The sequence below is a fragment of the Brassica napus genome, chromosome A3 (genome assembly GCF_020379485.1).
Source record: "Brassica napus cultivar Da-Ae chromosome A3, Da-Ae, whole genome shotgun sequence".
Lineage (NCBI taxonomy): Eukaryota > Viridiplantae > Streptophyta > Magnoliopsida > Brassicales > Brassicaceae > Brassica > Brassica napus.
In genome coordinates, this window is record NC_063436.1 from 29,047,170 (window position 1) to 29,062,466 (window position 15,297).

Here is a 15,297-nt window from a genome sequence, read left to right on the forward strand (position 1 = left end):
ACATCCGTGAGATTTGCTCATGCTTATCTCTCCATCTTCATTGCCTTTTATCTCTTGACTCTTTTCTCTGCTGTTTTTACTTTCGAAGTTTCAACTGTGTGTCGTTTTGAGGTGATAAAGCGGCGGGTTGTATTTTTCTGTTGGTGAGACAGACTGTATGCCGTTTGTTATTGACTACAAGGCCTTGTATGTAAAGTCATTGAATAAATAGCCCATTAGACTAATAGAGGTAATTTGTCAAATGAAAACTTTGAGAGAATGTAGCAAATTTGTCAAATGAAAACTTTGACAATTTTGTGAGCAATTAGATATATGAAATTGTATCCCCTATATATTATTTGAGAAGCATTGTAACATTTTTTGTAGCCACGTGTCATCACTAGAATGATTCTTAGAATCCTTAGAGAAATAGGTTGGTCCATCTAAATATATAATAAGCTTTTTATTAAACTATAATAAAAACATTATTAATGTGCTTTATTATTTCCTTAAATAAGATTACGGAATTGCCTAATGTGGCTAAAGTATATATGACAATTAATGATTTTGAATAATAAAGATTTGATAAAAATAAGTGTGTATTATAATTATATTTGTTTAATTTTAAGCTATTAAAATAAATTAAACAATCATAGTAACCATATAATAAAAATTAAAAAAAATTATTTATATATTATATTTTGAATTTTTAAAAACGAGTATAAATTACTAAAACTATTAAAAGTTTCACATTCAAATTTTGTGATCTATGATTTAAAACTTTTGTTATGACATGATACAAATAATTAAAAAATAATATAAGTTGAAAGTCTCATTTAATAAGTATCAAAAATAAAAGATATATAAATATATGTATCATTTTAAATTAAATTATATGCCATATAAAAATACATAAATATCTTAATTTTAAAATTTACTTTGAACATTTTTTTGATAAAAAATTTAAAAAAATATTGACAACTTAATTTCTTAAAATATTATAAATTACTTAAACCATTAATCTCACAGTGAAAATTTTGTTATCACTAATTTAGACTTTTTGCTATAACAGATACAAATGATAAAAAACAAATATGAGCAAAAAAAATCATCTAATAAATATTAATATTAAAATATACCATATATATGTTACTATCATTTAAATTTAATTGTATATCATATCAAATAGAAAAAATATTTTTTCGATTTATAAAATTTATTTATATGTTCGCACCAATTTAATTATATAAGTAGTAGATAATGACTTTTTAATTATTCAATATATATTTATTATTTCATAATATGTTATAAACATATAATATATAAAATAATTTATATATATAATATTCATCCCGTGCAAGGCGCGGGTCTTAACCTAGTTAGATAATAAAATTGCTTTTCTTTGAGAATTCCTCTAAAGTTTTATGAAATAGAGTTTCTCTTAGCCCATTGCATAACTGTTCATTTATAAACATTTTCAGTGTCGTTCCCATGTTGAGACTAATAAAAACGTTCAGATATAAAATTAAGATCAAATCACAAGAATAGACTTTTGAGAGTGATAAACATCCTTTTTAATTGAAAAACGCACATAAATCTTGCTAAAAAAGATTTGAAACTTTAACAACATGAAAAAAGACAAATAATAAATCTTGCTAAAAAGATTGAAAACGACAACGCTGCATTCTCTCGATCAATGCCTCTAAGCCATAGCCAAACCAATCGCAACCGCGGTCAAGAACAAACCGCTTCCAACCTTCAATCCAACCGCAGCGTTTGGAGCTGGAGCTGAAGCGTGAGTTGAAGGCGCCGGAGAACTAGTAACGGGAGAAACCATAGGACTGCCACCGTCACCGCTACCGCCACCAGGATTATTGCGTTCAGACAGAACAACTAGATGAATCTTCTCGCCTTTAGTGCAGCTTCCAGGAGCACCACTGATGAAGAAGTAAGCTCCTGAGTTGTCAAGCTCGAACTTTGTGTCTCCATCATTGAACTGCTTCAAGGGCTTTGCTATGTTACAACTATCGTAATCTTCTTTTGTCACTTGTAACACCGAATCAACTTTCGCGTCATAATTCCACACTGATCCACATGCATGAATACATCAATTATAAAACCAAAATAATGTATATCAAAGATATGATATATCATTGCATTCAAACATGCCTTCGGTTGATATTATTGTCTAACACATCAAACAAATATTTTAATATTATTTGAAATAAATGATTCCTTTTTCATTTTTTTCCCACATATAGTTTTTCTTTGTGATGTAAGCATTAGGAGAAACATAATCAAAACTATCATGCATCGTAAGAAAGATGAAGAGGTGTTTAATAATGAAGAGTACCAAGAACGTCGCCGACTTTGAAACGATTTGCCTCAGCCCAGTGATTGAGAGTGTTGCTGGGAGAATCTGGAACCTTCCACGCCCCAACATTTCCACCAACCAGAATCATCCTCGGTTTGGAGGCAGCATGGCTCATTGTGGTGAGCAAGAGGAAAACAAGGGTCAATACTGGAACTATGATTCCCATTTTCTTGACTTCTAGTTTAGAGCAAACAACTCTCTGGTTATTTTTGAGTTTGGTGTTTGGAGTTTGTCTCTCTTTTGTTTTTGTTTAGCACAAATGTGAAGATACTTGGGTGTGGTGGATGCTGTTTATATAGCCATTGTGGGTTGGAGCTTAACCGAGTTTTTGCTTGGATTCGGGAGATCCGACCGAGCTTGAAATAAATATGGTCTTGATTAATATTAAAGTGTAATCTTCCTCTGATTTGGTAAGTCAATGACAGTTTTACAGAATATATTAGTGAATTTAGAAACTGACACGAAATTTTTGGTTTGAAATGTTTAATAGATTGCCATGAGTTGTTTGTACTCAATATATTGTTTGACTGTTTTCAAAAACATTTAATTTGTTTGCAAAATTACCAAAACAGCTAATTAACTTGTTTTAAAGAATTTATCAAAAAAAAACAGATCCAGTTTTTGAAATATATACTAAGTTTCCATATATATTTAATAATTTTATTAATGAGAGATATTAAAAACTAGGAATATCATTTACAAATACATTAAAATATTGTTAAAATATACTTACTCCATTTCATAAAAATGTCACTTTGACATTTTCACATATTTATATTTTTATGAATTACATATATTTGACCAATATTAATTGAGATAAATAGATTTTTTATAAGATCCATACAGTTTGCAATTAATATCAAACAGAAAATAAGTATAATTTGCATTAGAATTCTAAAATGACATTATTTTAACAAGAAAAAAAATGTTAAAATGATATTCTTTAAAACACATGAAGTACATAAAATCTTGAAAACGAGAAGAAAAATATAAATAAAACAATATTTGAAAATTATGGAAATGAATTACGATACTTGCTCTCGTTTTCTTGTTCATTATTTTCATAGTTGTCTATTTTATCAAATTTACGTATATCTGGAATACCCAGGCTGCCATGATGAATCTTCTTAAACCATTAGGCCACCAATCATGTATGCATGAATGAGTAGTTAATTTTGTGTTTATTCTATTTACTTTTAAATCAACTTTAAGTGAATATATTTTTGGCAAAAGGAATCTTTATAGATTTGAACATGTCTCAATCTATGACACACAAAGATTAGTCCTAGGTAAAAGAAAAAGTATATTTAGTACACGTACTTTTACAATGTAATAACGTAAGAGGTACCAGTTGTGTAGTGTATAGTCTTTGACCTTGTTCAATCCCACTATATAAAAGAAGCTAAATTTGAGCTTCCTAAGGCTATCCACATGGTCAAAATAATCATGACCAATCAAAGTGCCAGGTCATTTTGGACTGGGCTTGAAATTAAAAAAAATTAGTGACCTTCACAGCCCATTTGACCCATCTTGCAGCCCAATCCCGAGTTTCTCTTGACAGTGATGTCGCACAATCCCGTGTTCTAAACATATCCCACTATATAAAAGAAGCTAAATTTGAGCTTCCTAAGGCTATCCACATGGTCAAAATAATCATGACCAATCAAAGTGCCAGGTCATTTTGGACTGGGCTTGAAATTAAAAAAAATTAGTGACCTTCACAGCCCATTTGACCCATCTTGCAGCCCAATCCCGAGTTTCTCTTGACAGTGATGTCGCACAATCCCGTGTTCTAAACATATGGCTCCTTCTCCACCCAACCCTAATCGCCGTCTCATCCCTTCATTGATTCTCTTCCTCTCCCCCAGCTCCTCCCGCATAACGCCTCGGATGTGAGTGCTGGTACTTCAATGTGCTCCCATAAATCATCCATTCAAGATCCCTACAGACCCTCCACATCATAATCGTTAGAAGATGGAGAAAAAAGCAATGGCACATAGACGTATGGAAACGTAGACACAAAGCGACGCCGCGAAGCTGCTAGGGTTTTTTCTTTTCTTCTGATCGTCATTGTTTCAGGTTTTACTTTTGTTCACTCTCTGACTCGATTTAAGATTTCTGAGTTTCTTTGTGATTGAAATGGCTCTAAGTTAAGCTGAATTGGCTCTCCAGCTCTGTAGTAAGGGTTCTGGGTACTAATCTATGATGATTCCAAACTCCAAAGTCTGGTACTTTGGAGTGATTCAAGAGGTTTATGATAATATTACCGAACATCATTACCTGACAGATCTTCTGCTTATTGTAGTGCTATTAATCATTACCAGAGTCTTCAGAGTTTTTTTGTCCGTAAACAGATCGAAAAGTCTACACCTTTTTGTATGTTTCCTTTTTTTGGTTATAAATTTTTAAAAAGGGAAAGTGATGATTGGGTTCCTTTTTTGTGACTAATGATTTTTCTCAGATGACAGGGGATGTTATAACGATCTGTTGAGCTGTTTAGGATAGTGTGAAACAAAAAAAATGGATGATGATAATGGGCTTGAGCTCAGCTTGGGTCTCTCATGTGGTGGAGGGAAAGGTAAAGGTAACAATGCTGGAACCTCCTCTGAGAATCACAATCTAGAAGGAGGAGGTGATAGAAGCGCTAAAGTGATTGATGACTTTAAGAACTTTCTTCATCCAACAACTTCTCAGAGACCAGCAGCAGAGCAGAGTTCTGAACCTCCTCCACAGAATTTCTTCAATGACCTCTCCAAAGCACCAACCGCTGATGCTGAAGCTTCCACGAAGCCTCTGTGGGTGGAAGACAAGGCGATGAAAGAAGCAGGAAGCAGCAAAATAAAGGAGGAGGCACGTGTTGATATGCACTAGATGAAGAAGAAGACAAAGGCATCCTATGTTTCGAACGCGACTGATGAAGGATCAAAAGCTGATAACGAAGATGTAGCGGAGTGTGAAGCAGGTGGTGGTGATGGTGGTGGCTCTTCTTCCAAAAAAAAAATAAACGTACGAAAACATAGACTCAACTGTTCTACCTTTGGTTGCTTAACGCCTCCAAAGATGATTGATAGCTTCAATAAAATAAAGACGTTTGATCTTAGATCAGTTGGAGGAGCTCAAAGCAGCAACGCTCACAAGTGAAGACATCCAAATCAGCGATGGAGATCAAGACAAAATTTTCAGTTGCAGCGGTAATTCTTAATTAATCCAATAAAGTTTATCCATTTGCAGAAATGGATCATAACAAAACAGTCGGAAACAAGGTGGTGCGAAAATAGTAGCATTTTTAAATCGTAGTTAGAATTTATGTTGTGTGAATGAAATTGAGTGTGTTGCAGTAAATTAGGATGTACTTTCACATCATCCAATACAATGCATTTCTTCAGCCCATCCAGGTGACTCAGGGGCTGATATGTCGTGTTCACACGTAAAGCTAGAAGAAAAAAACTATCGAGGCCTGACTTATGGCAATATGTCTTGGAATATTATGATACTGCATGCACATAAGTGTACATAAATATGTCTTGGACTCATTTATAACGTGCAAATGAACCATGTTAAGCTTCTATATAAAAATCTCTATTTGTTTTACTAATTCAAGTCAATACTATCAAGTTAGGAACATGTCCAACATAAAGAAATCTAATTACATTTAGAAACTACATTTATATTCTATATATTTTGTAACCCCTGCAAATATATATTTTTAAATTAGTCTAACATATGCCAACAAATTTAACTTTTATATAATGCATAAAAATATAAAGATGATGTTGTGAGATAAGAATGTACACACAAAATTTAAAATAAAAGAATTGACAAATTATATATATTATTTTAAAAAAAAATTTATATAATAACTTAATAATATAAATCATAATCAAAATACTATTCGTATCACATTTGTATTAACCGAAAAATTCGTGCTTTTGAAGCACGGATCAAAATGTAGACTAATATAGCTCCTAATTTTTATTTAAAAATTAAATTTCTAAAAAAAAAAGATTAAAGACAGCTATCAAGTCTGTTTAAAAAATATAGTGGTTTGTTCTTGCACCAGAATCTTGGTTATGCAATTCAAAATCTATTATGTTGTTTTGTAACTTTTCTTCTTAAAACAGAAACAAAGAGTAATGAACAAAGACAATTATGAACTCTTATTGTCAGATTGTTTGTTTTTTTTTCTCTCGCTTCAATTTGATGACTGTAACTAATTATTTTAATTCACACAAAATTTTCATATTTTAAACGTATCACATTAAATATAAAAATCTTCAATAGATTATAATACCTAAATGTTCTTCTCGATAGACAATAATATCAGAAAGGCAAGTAGCACATCTCCTGCCACAATCACCGGCGGCAATCACTGAAAGTTCAAAAAAATCTTTTGTCTCATCAATACAAATCAACAAAATATACGAATAAATTCAGTAACATTGCATATTTGATACAAACCGGTTAACAACCTCAGCTCCACATAACATTCACATCATCTTCCACTCAGAAATTTGCAACGAGAAGAAAGGCGGATACAACTATTACGTGTAAGTTACTCAATCAGTGGATTTCCACATTTCAAGATCTCTCTCTTTCGCTGACTGATTTTCTAATTATTTCTTTCGTCAAAGGGTCGTTTTCCTCAACATGGTGGTCAAATCAAACCACAATGATCCTCCACCTGCTGGAGGTAAATCAAAATTACAACTTTACTGTGCGTTTATAGAATTCTCGAACACATACGAACCCAATCACCCCTCTCTCGAATCCAAGAAATCATTTGTCTAAAATTCGGACAGAACATCTTAACTATTAAGTGCAAAATTAAGGGTAGAGATAGTTTGATCTGGTAGGTTATACTTTGAAAGTAACACAACAAAACCTTAGTATTAAATTCTCGATCAATTTATCTGGTTTTTCGTTCATAAGTTTTTTTCAACGGGCTTTTTTTTCCATGTAATTCATAAAATTTCTAATTAGTTTATTAATGAAAGACCTAAACACACTTTTAAAAGAATATGTTCAAATTCAAAACACCATAATGCTAAACAATATCTCAATTACGAAGTTCTTTTACATATTTTTAATTTTCAACACGTTAATTTAATTTCCATTACTACAGAAAACCACTTTACACAACCAAAAATATCAACTCCCCTCTACTTTTACATCTCTATCGATTGACTTCCAACTATATTCGCATAAAAAAAATGAACAATCAATCTTAAAAAACTTAGTGTCATATATTCATTCTTATAATTACTTTAAATCTATTTTAACAACAACCAGAAACAGCCACAACTATAATCATATACAAATTTTAACTTCATCCAATATCCGCGCGTAGCGCGGACACGATCCTAGTTTTATTAACAGCTAATAAAGCAGTACATTTCTCTCTGTCGTATAACTGCTACTAGTAATTGATTATAATCAAAACTGTATACATACGGTAACAGTAGTTTATACGTTTTATTTTTTGTAACACCAGTAGTTTATACGTTAGACTTGAAAGTTCTCGAGTACTAATACTAGTTACGAGTTACGACTTAAGGAGCCGTTGTGGTCGAGAACGAAACTAAACATCTTTAATGGCTGTTAATTGGTAGAGCGACTGATTCAAACGTTTTTCTTTTTTTTTTTAAAGTGCTAGACTTTAGCTTTGATTGGTACTCTGGTAGCATTGTAGCATGCATCACCATTATTAACCTGACTTGAGTACTGTTCTTGTCTTTTCACGCGTATACAGTGGTCAAGAGGAACACCAGTTTTGTCAGATTATAGAATTATAATCTCAAAGTCTTGTTCTTAACCTATATGGCCTAGGTTTCTACACATTTGAAAGCACAACCAGTCACACGGCCTTTGTTAGCTTAACCGGTGATAAATAAGATTGAGAAAGGTATAGATGGTTAACTTAAACCAGGATGCCAAGATTTGACATGAAACATAGAAGCATTTAGTACAAAGACAAACGTTACATTATATAAAAAACCATGGTATGGAGATTGTCGCGACTCCAACGAAATGGTCTATTCTGAGTTAAAAACAAATATCACAGCCAAAGAGAAAAATCGTCTTCAAATCAAAATCAAGAACTCAGATAAAGTATGATGGATAAGACATTGATGATATTGATGATGATTATGAGAAGATCATTTGAGAAGTGTCTTGACTATGGCTTTGACATTGAGCTTCTTCAGATCAGTGTAAGACTGGCCACAACCCACGAACATAACCGGTGCTCCCGATATGTAAACCATCGACAAAGCTGCTCCAACCTACAAAGCCCCGTCCCAAACACTCATTAACAAAACTCATACACAAAACACTAATAACACTAATAATAATAAATCCTTCTATCAATGTTTTATTGTGTACCTTGTCATCAATGGTATCGAACTTCGTCAGTAAGATTCCATCAATCAATCTTGTGTTCCCGGAAGTAGAGAGATCCGAAAGTTTCTGAATTTCAGAAAAAAAGACAAACAGTTCAATAAGGTTCCATTAAACATATGACAAGAATCTAAAAAAGAAACTGAACCTGATTAAACTTAGAGAGCTGGTCTACTGCATCGTTTCCAACAAGAGCTTCACCAACAAACAAGACCAAGTCCGGTTTGTTAAGGTTGATGAGCTTCGAGAGAGCTCTCATCAAAGGCTCATTATCCTGCATCCGACCAGCTGTGTCAACAAGAACAACATCGGATCCATTCCTAGTTGCTTCCTGTATGGCTTCTTTAGCAACTACTGCTGGATCCTTCTCGTACCCCTTTTCGAATATCGGTATCTGTTTGCCACCAACGTAATCGTTAAATCAGTAATCAACTGATATTATTAAGACAACAGATGATGTTCATTACCTGTAACCTACGAGCATGAGTCCTTAACTGCTCAACAGCTCCAGAACGGAACGTGTCACAAGCAGCCATCATCACACTGACCTTATGCTGCTGAAGCCAATACGCCACTTTGGCGAGATTGGTGGACTTACCAACACCGTTGACTCCAACAAACACGACCACGTAAGGTCTCCTCTGTTCCTTGGCAGCATGAACGTCTCTCATTATATCAATGGAGCGTCTCGGAGTCAATATTCGGATCAGAGCATCCTCCATTGCTCCCTGAAGTCATAAATGTCTCACCCCAATTAAGATACTGTATATCAGAATGTTTTCTAGATTCAATTAGAGCAACAAGGATAAAACACAACACCTGAACGGTTGAAGAGATTCTTGTGAACGAAGCTAACTTCTTTCCTTCAAGACTTGCTTCCACAGATTCACAAAGCTTCTCAGCTATCTCTTCAGCCTGTAAATAAGAACATGGTTCTAATTTCTTTTGTTTTGTAAATCTAATTTTGATAATTCATCAAAATAAATTTATAATCAAATCCAAAAACTAAAATATCTTATATAAATCTAACAAATATATTAAAATAAATCAATAATTTGTTAACGCCTAAGACTCGAATAATACGCCTAGTAGCTAATTCTCCTAGCGATTTCTTGAACATTAAGAAACATAACACATAAGAAACAGTGCACTGTATAGACACATACCACATTCTTGGTCATGAGCCGTTCCTTGAGAGCCTTCAAGGCCGGTTCAAGGTCTGTCCTTTCAAGATTCGCCTTCCCAGTAATACTGAAACACAGATTGCATTACCTGTTTAAACACTTGGATAATATAATAGATTTAAGTAAATTAGCAACAAACTAACCTCTGGAAAACAGAAGAGAACCATCCCTTCTTCTTAGCCTCAGGCTTCTCATCACTTCTCGGTTCATCATCATCATCATCTTCACTCTCACTATCACTACTAAATACCTCTTCCTTATCCATCATACTTTCTCCTTGGTCAGCAGCAGCCACAACATCCACATGACCATTGTCCCCATTTTCATCCGTGAAGTCCAGCTTCTCCTCCTGCTTAGGAGCAGCCGCCGCATCATCCCAAACCCTATTCTTCTTCGTCGCCTTCTTAGGTGGCTCCACCTTGGAAGAACCTTTATTACTACCTAAACTGTCAGCTTTCCTTAAACCTCCTCTACCTCTCACACCCTTACTCCTCAGCTTCGCAAGCTTACTTACATCAACTCCAACACTATTAATATTATTATCAGCACTGTTCTCTTTCCCGTTAGCAACATCATCTTCCATCTTATGGTTCCCGTTACTCACGCTACTGACTTTACCTTCATCATCCTTCTTCTCACCATTGCTCTTCTTCGTTTCCTCCTTCGACACCTGCCCTTGCTTCTTAACACCATTCAAAGGCTTCACCACCTGCTTCGTCCTCTTCATCTCCTCGGCCCTAGCCTCAGCTTCAACACTAAGCTGCCTAAAAGTCTCCTCGAAATCATCGTACCTCATACGCTTAGGATCGTACATCTCGGAGAAGCTTTGCTTCACAATGGAGAGCAAGTCGTCCACGTAGAGAAGCTGGAGGATCTTCTGGTAGACAGCGACGAAGACGAGTCCGAGCTCGTTGTGGAACGTCCATTTGAGAGTGTAGGCGCCGTAGTTGAAGGAGACTTCACCGGAACGTTCCTCGAGGAGGCAGGAGCGGATCAGAGTGTCGATTGGTGAGCCTTTGAGAGCGTTTCCGATCTCTTTGCATGTCCAGAGGATAAGGCCTCCTCTGGTGAATATCAAAAGCTGTTCTAACATCTTCCCTGAAAAAAATCAAATCAAATCACAGAGATAACCATTAGATTAAAAATTGAATCTTTTTGATCAATTAACAACACGGGATCCTCCAATTTACGAGCTTTGTCACGATCGAGAGGATTAAAACAATTATTCGAGAAAAATGAATCCGTTCCGACAGGTTTAGTACGGATTAGGACATTCGAATTGAGGAACCTAGGATCTTCTATGGATTGTCGTTTTTTGAATCCGAAACAGAACACAGGTCTTGTGTTCCGATCAAATTGAAACAACAAAAGCAGAGGAGGAATAAGATCGGATACAAACCTTGATGCTTGTCGTTTTCTTGGCGAGAGAGACGATGACGAACAGAATAAAATAAAATAAAAAGTTAAATAATGAAATGCTCTAGTGATTCCCTGTTATATATATAAGGATCAACATTTATTCTTTTTTTTTTCCTGAGTCATGAATTTTTTTTTGTTTGGTTGGTGGTTAGTAGAAATTTAATTATTTCGGATTTGTTTCCTTTTTTAGTTTTAGACTTTAGTTGTCGTTTGATTATTTATTTTTATATTTTTAAAATATATAAATCTGAATTTGGAGTAGTATCACAGAGTAAGAGAATTTAGTACATGGATATATTCAGACACGAAATTTTTTTTTGGTCACGAATTCAGACACGAACTAAAATGTTAATTTGGTTTAGGTAAATGAAAAAAGAAAAGAAAGTCAAACCGCACTTTGCTTCGTGGAAGCCGGGTGGCTCATGTCTATGGACGGTGAATAATGAATGTCTGATGTCCCTTTGACTGACGACACACGACGATATTCCAACACGGCAACTGCGTTAAAACTCTGTGTTTTATGCAACACAACATGGACCGATGAAGTCTCGTATATCTTGAGGACGTTTAATTTTATTTACCAAAGCCCATGGGCTCTACGAAGGCCTGACTTACTCTTATGCTCTCATGAATCTGAACAAGAGTACAAAATAAGCTTTAGCTTTTCATCTCAATGATCTCGTTCTTCCTTTTAGTCTCATAGGTTTGTTAGACCGAATCACTCGAATATTACTCTTGATAGTTCCGTAATTTCTGACATTATATTTTTTTTTTTGAATTGAATGTTAAATTTAATTCAAAAGAAAAAAGATTTTTTTACATCTACAGACACATTTTGAGTTTCTATTTACACCCAAAGACACTTTCCACATGTGAGACACATATAACATGTGGTTTGTCTCTTATACCCTTAGACTAAGTTAACTATACATTTTCTTATTTTAAACTAAAAGAAAATATGTAAATTATTTATCTTTTTTCGAGATTCATCTTTCTCTCTCATATCTAGATCTAAACAACTTTTCCAAATACATAAACTTTAATTTTTCTGATTTCATCAATCACACTTTATTCTTTCACTACTTAAAATTGTGTTTTTTCTTCTTCTTCAAATAATCCATTGAAAAACTCTAAGAATCAACTCGAAAGTTATCTTTTTCTTCTTCTTCTTCTTCTTCCATCAATCCATTGAAAAAATATTTTAACTTTGTTCTGGTTTGCTTCGATTTCAAGACAAGTGACATTAATTTCTTCACAATTCATACCATATTTGTCTCGATTATGAATTTTTAACTTGTTTATCCAAGTTTAGATTCCAAAAGATTCTTTTTTGTTTTGTTGATTTTTAATGTCGTTGTGGATTTCAAAACCCAGATCTGTAAAATTTCAATTTTAATTTTGATGGATGGAGTGTGGAGACTCGGGAAGAGTACACGGGTGGTGTGTGGATGGGGTTTGTGTAGATGGGTGGTGTGTGGTTAGTTGGCGCGTGGATGGGTTGTGTGTGGACAGTTGATGTGGGGTTGAGTGATATGTGGATGGGGCATCGTGGTATTGCTCCGTGTAGACAAGATCTTCGAGAATTAGTGAGGTGACTTCTAGTGATATCTTGTTTGGTGAAGTAGGTGAAGCTGAGCCGTCTACAAATGAACATACTGATGACTATGTCCACATTTTTCATGCCATCCACAAGTTCCATTCAAACGGTAATCTTTACTAAACTTGTAGTTTTTATCCACAAAAAAAATTTTCGATCCACACAACAAACGTCCATACATCATTTGTCTGTCCACATTTGAATATCCACAATTGTAATTTTCATTAAGGATAAAATGGTCCATAATTTATCTCTGGCCCACAACAAAGTGTGTCACATGTAAAAAGTGTCTCTAGATGTAAAGGAAAGTCAAAAAGTGTCCTTTAGTGTAATCAACTCAAGAAAAAACCTTGTTACAAATGTGTCCATTCCTAAGATTTTCTATACAAGTTTGACTAATACCAAATTAAAGTTACTCCTTTTACTCATCAGCCTCCTCTTCCATTATCAACTTTCTCAAAACCACCTAGCTCTCACTCCTACTAGGCAGCCAGCTCTCACTCCTACTGTATGTCCAAACCTTCCCAAGTCTACCTAGCTCTCACTCCTACTAGACAGCCAGCTCTCACTTCTACTGGATGTCCAGCCTTCACTCCTACTAGACCCCCTTCTTGGATTACAAGCAACTGAGTTTCCCTACCTTGTGTAAAACCAAAACTGCATCCCCTGTCTAAACTTGTCATCCCCCTTCTTCTGTATTAGTGTGAGCTTATTCCTCATGTTTTTATCTAGCAGTTTTATCAATAACTCTGCTGGAGCATTCGCCTCTCCATGTCGTCTTCTATTACGCTCTTTCCATATCATGTAGACAGTTGCTTGTAACAAGTACTTGATAATGAATAACTGCATCTTGCATCTTGTCGGGTCTCTCAAAAGTCTCAGTATAACTACCCATCTCACTGTATACTGATCCTTTAAGATTTCCTTCATGAACACCTCTCATATCTTCGCAGAGTAACTACATTCGAAGAACAAATGCTCAAGGGTTTTCAGCGGCTCATTGCATAAAACACACGCTTCATTTATATTACTCTTTCAGAGTCTCATCTTATCTCCTGTTGCAAGTCTACCCTTCATTGCCATCCATAAGATAAATGAGTATCTTGGTGTTGAATACTTAACCACACTGCATCAGCCCATTCACAGCAAATCTTTTTCTCTCTAATAAACTCCCAAGTTCCCTGTGTGGAAAACATCTTTTTTCCTCTGACCTTTCCCATTCAACCATAGCGAAATGTCCTCTTCATTAACTCTACTTCTTCGACTTTTCTCAATCTCTTCTTCCACTCTGTTCAGAATCACTATTCGATGAGACCTTTTTCTATGCTTCCAACTCTCCTCTACTGTCGCGTTAATTAATATTCCCAAATCAATACAACTTCCATCTCCTAGCAAGTCCTTCAAGCACCCCAATGGAGACCAATTTTCGAACCAGAAAGAAGTTTTTTTCCCATTCCTTACTTCAACCATGTACATTCGCTTTGCAATCTCCCTGCACTTTAATATTTTTTTCCACATCCAGGAGCCTGCTTGATTGGAAATTCTTGGGTTAATATAAGGTTTCTATATATACTCCAGTAACTCCACTACAATTTAATAGTCGTGATGCATTCTTATGAGGACGCAGGTTATTAGCATGGAAGCTTGGGTCCTATAATCCATAATATATCCCAACTTGTTCCGACTTTACATAATTAAGCGAATAATCGACATCCATACCAACCAGCCCCTATTACATTGGTTCGTTAATTTAATCCACCATTAATTAACCAAGTTGCTTTGGTCTAGTGGTATAGGAGCTCCAGCTGGAGTGCCCGCCCCTGGGTTCGAGCCTTGGCCACTGCGGAATTTACATATGGGCTGCAGCATCCGAGACCGAAGACCGTTACACGGTGAGCCACATGGTGACACCCTGGCAGCGTCCTTGCTCACTTCGGTCTCTAGTCTGGACCACCTCGGTGGGGCCAGGATACTCGGTTAGCAAAAAAAAAAAAATCCACCATTAATTTAAACAATTATATATACAACTAATGTTGTGTAAACGTCAATTTGCATCAACACCCCCCAAAACATAGATCGTGATTGACTCTGCGAGTTGCATAAAATCCATATCATTAATGATCGCTATTCCTTCGGATCTGCACATCATTACGCCAGCTCTCTTTAAATTGTTTTGACTTTGCTGGTTCAAAGTCTAACGTGTTAGTAATAATACTATTACGGTCGCAATCCCCATTTCTTTTCTCCACAATTTATTAGGAATATACTGTTTTTGAAAAGCAAAACATAACAAGTGTTGGTTTCGAAAACTTTTCTACTCCCTCAAATAAACTTTTATGTTTCAAATT

At 35.0% G+C, this 15,297-nt stretch overlaps 2 protein-coding genes across 2 annotated transcripts; both read right to left on the minus strand.

The window, feature by feature from the left end:
- Positions 1-1,209: 1,209 nt before the first annotated feature.
- LOC106444755 (early nodulin-like protein 3) lies at positions 1,210-5,112 on the minus strand. The gene is made up of 2 exons (XM_013886197.3): positions 2,333-5,112; positions 1,210-2,064 (listed from the first exon to the last, which is right to left on the minus strand). The coding sequence occupies exons 1-2, from the start codon at positions 2,517-2,519 to the stop codon at positions 1,682-1,684; spliced, it is 570 nt and encodes a 189-aa protein (XP_013741651.1). The 5' UTR covers positions 2,520-5,112; the 3' UTR covers positions 1,210-1,681.
- A 3,177-nt stretch (positions 5,113-8,289) lies between these two features.
- Positions 8,290-11,517, minus strand: LOC106441096 (signal recognition particle receptor subunit alpha). The gene is made up of 8 exons (XM_013882878.3): positions 11,333-11,517; positions 10,077-11,031; positions 9,916-10,000; positions 9,569-9,664; positions 9,217-9,477; positions 8,898-9,143; positions 8,735-8,818; positions 8,290-8,634 (listed from the first exon to the last, which is right to left on the minus strand). The coding sequence occupies exons 2-8, from the start codon at positions 11,024-11,026 to the stop codon at positions 8,509-8,511; spliced, it is 1,848 nt and encodes a 615-aa protein (XP_013738332.1). The 5' UTR covers positions 11,027-11,031; positions 11,333-11,517; the 3' UTR covers positions 8,290-8,508.
- Positions 11,518-15,297: the final 3,780 nt, after the last annotated feature.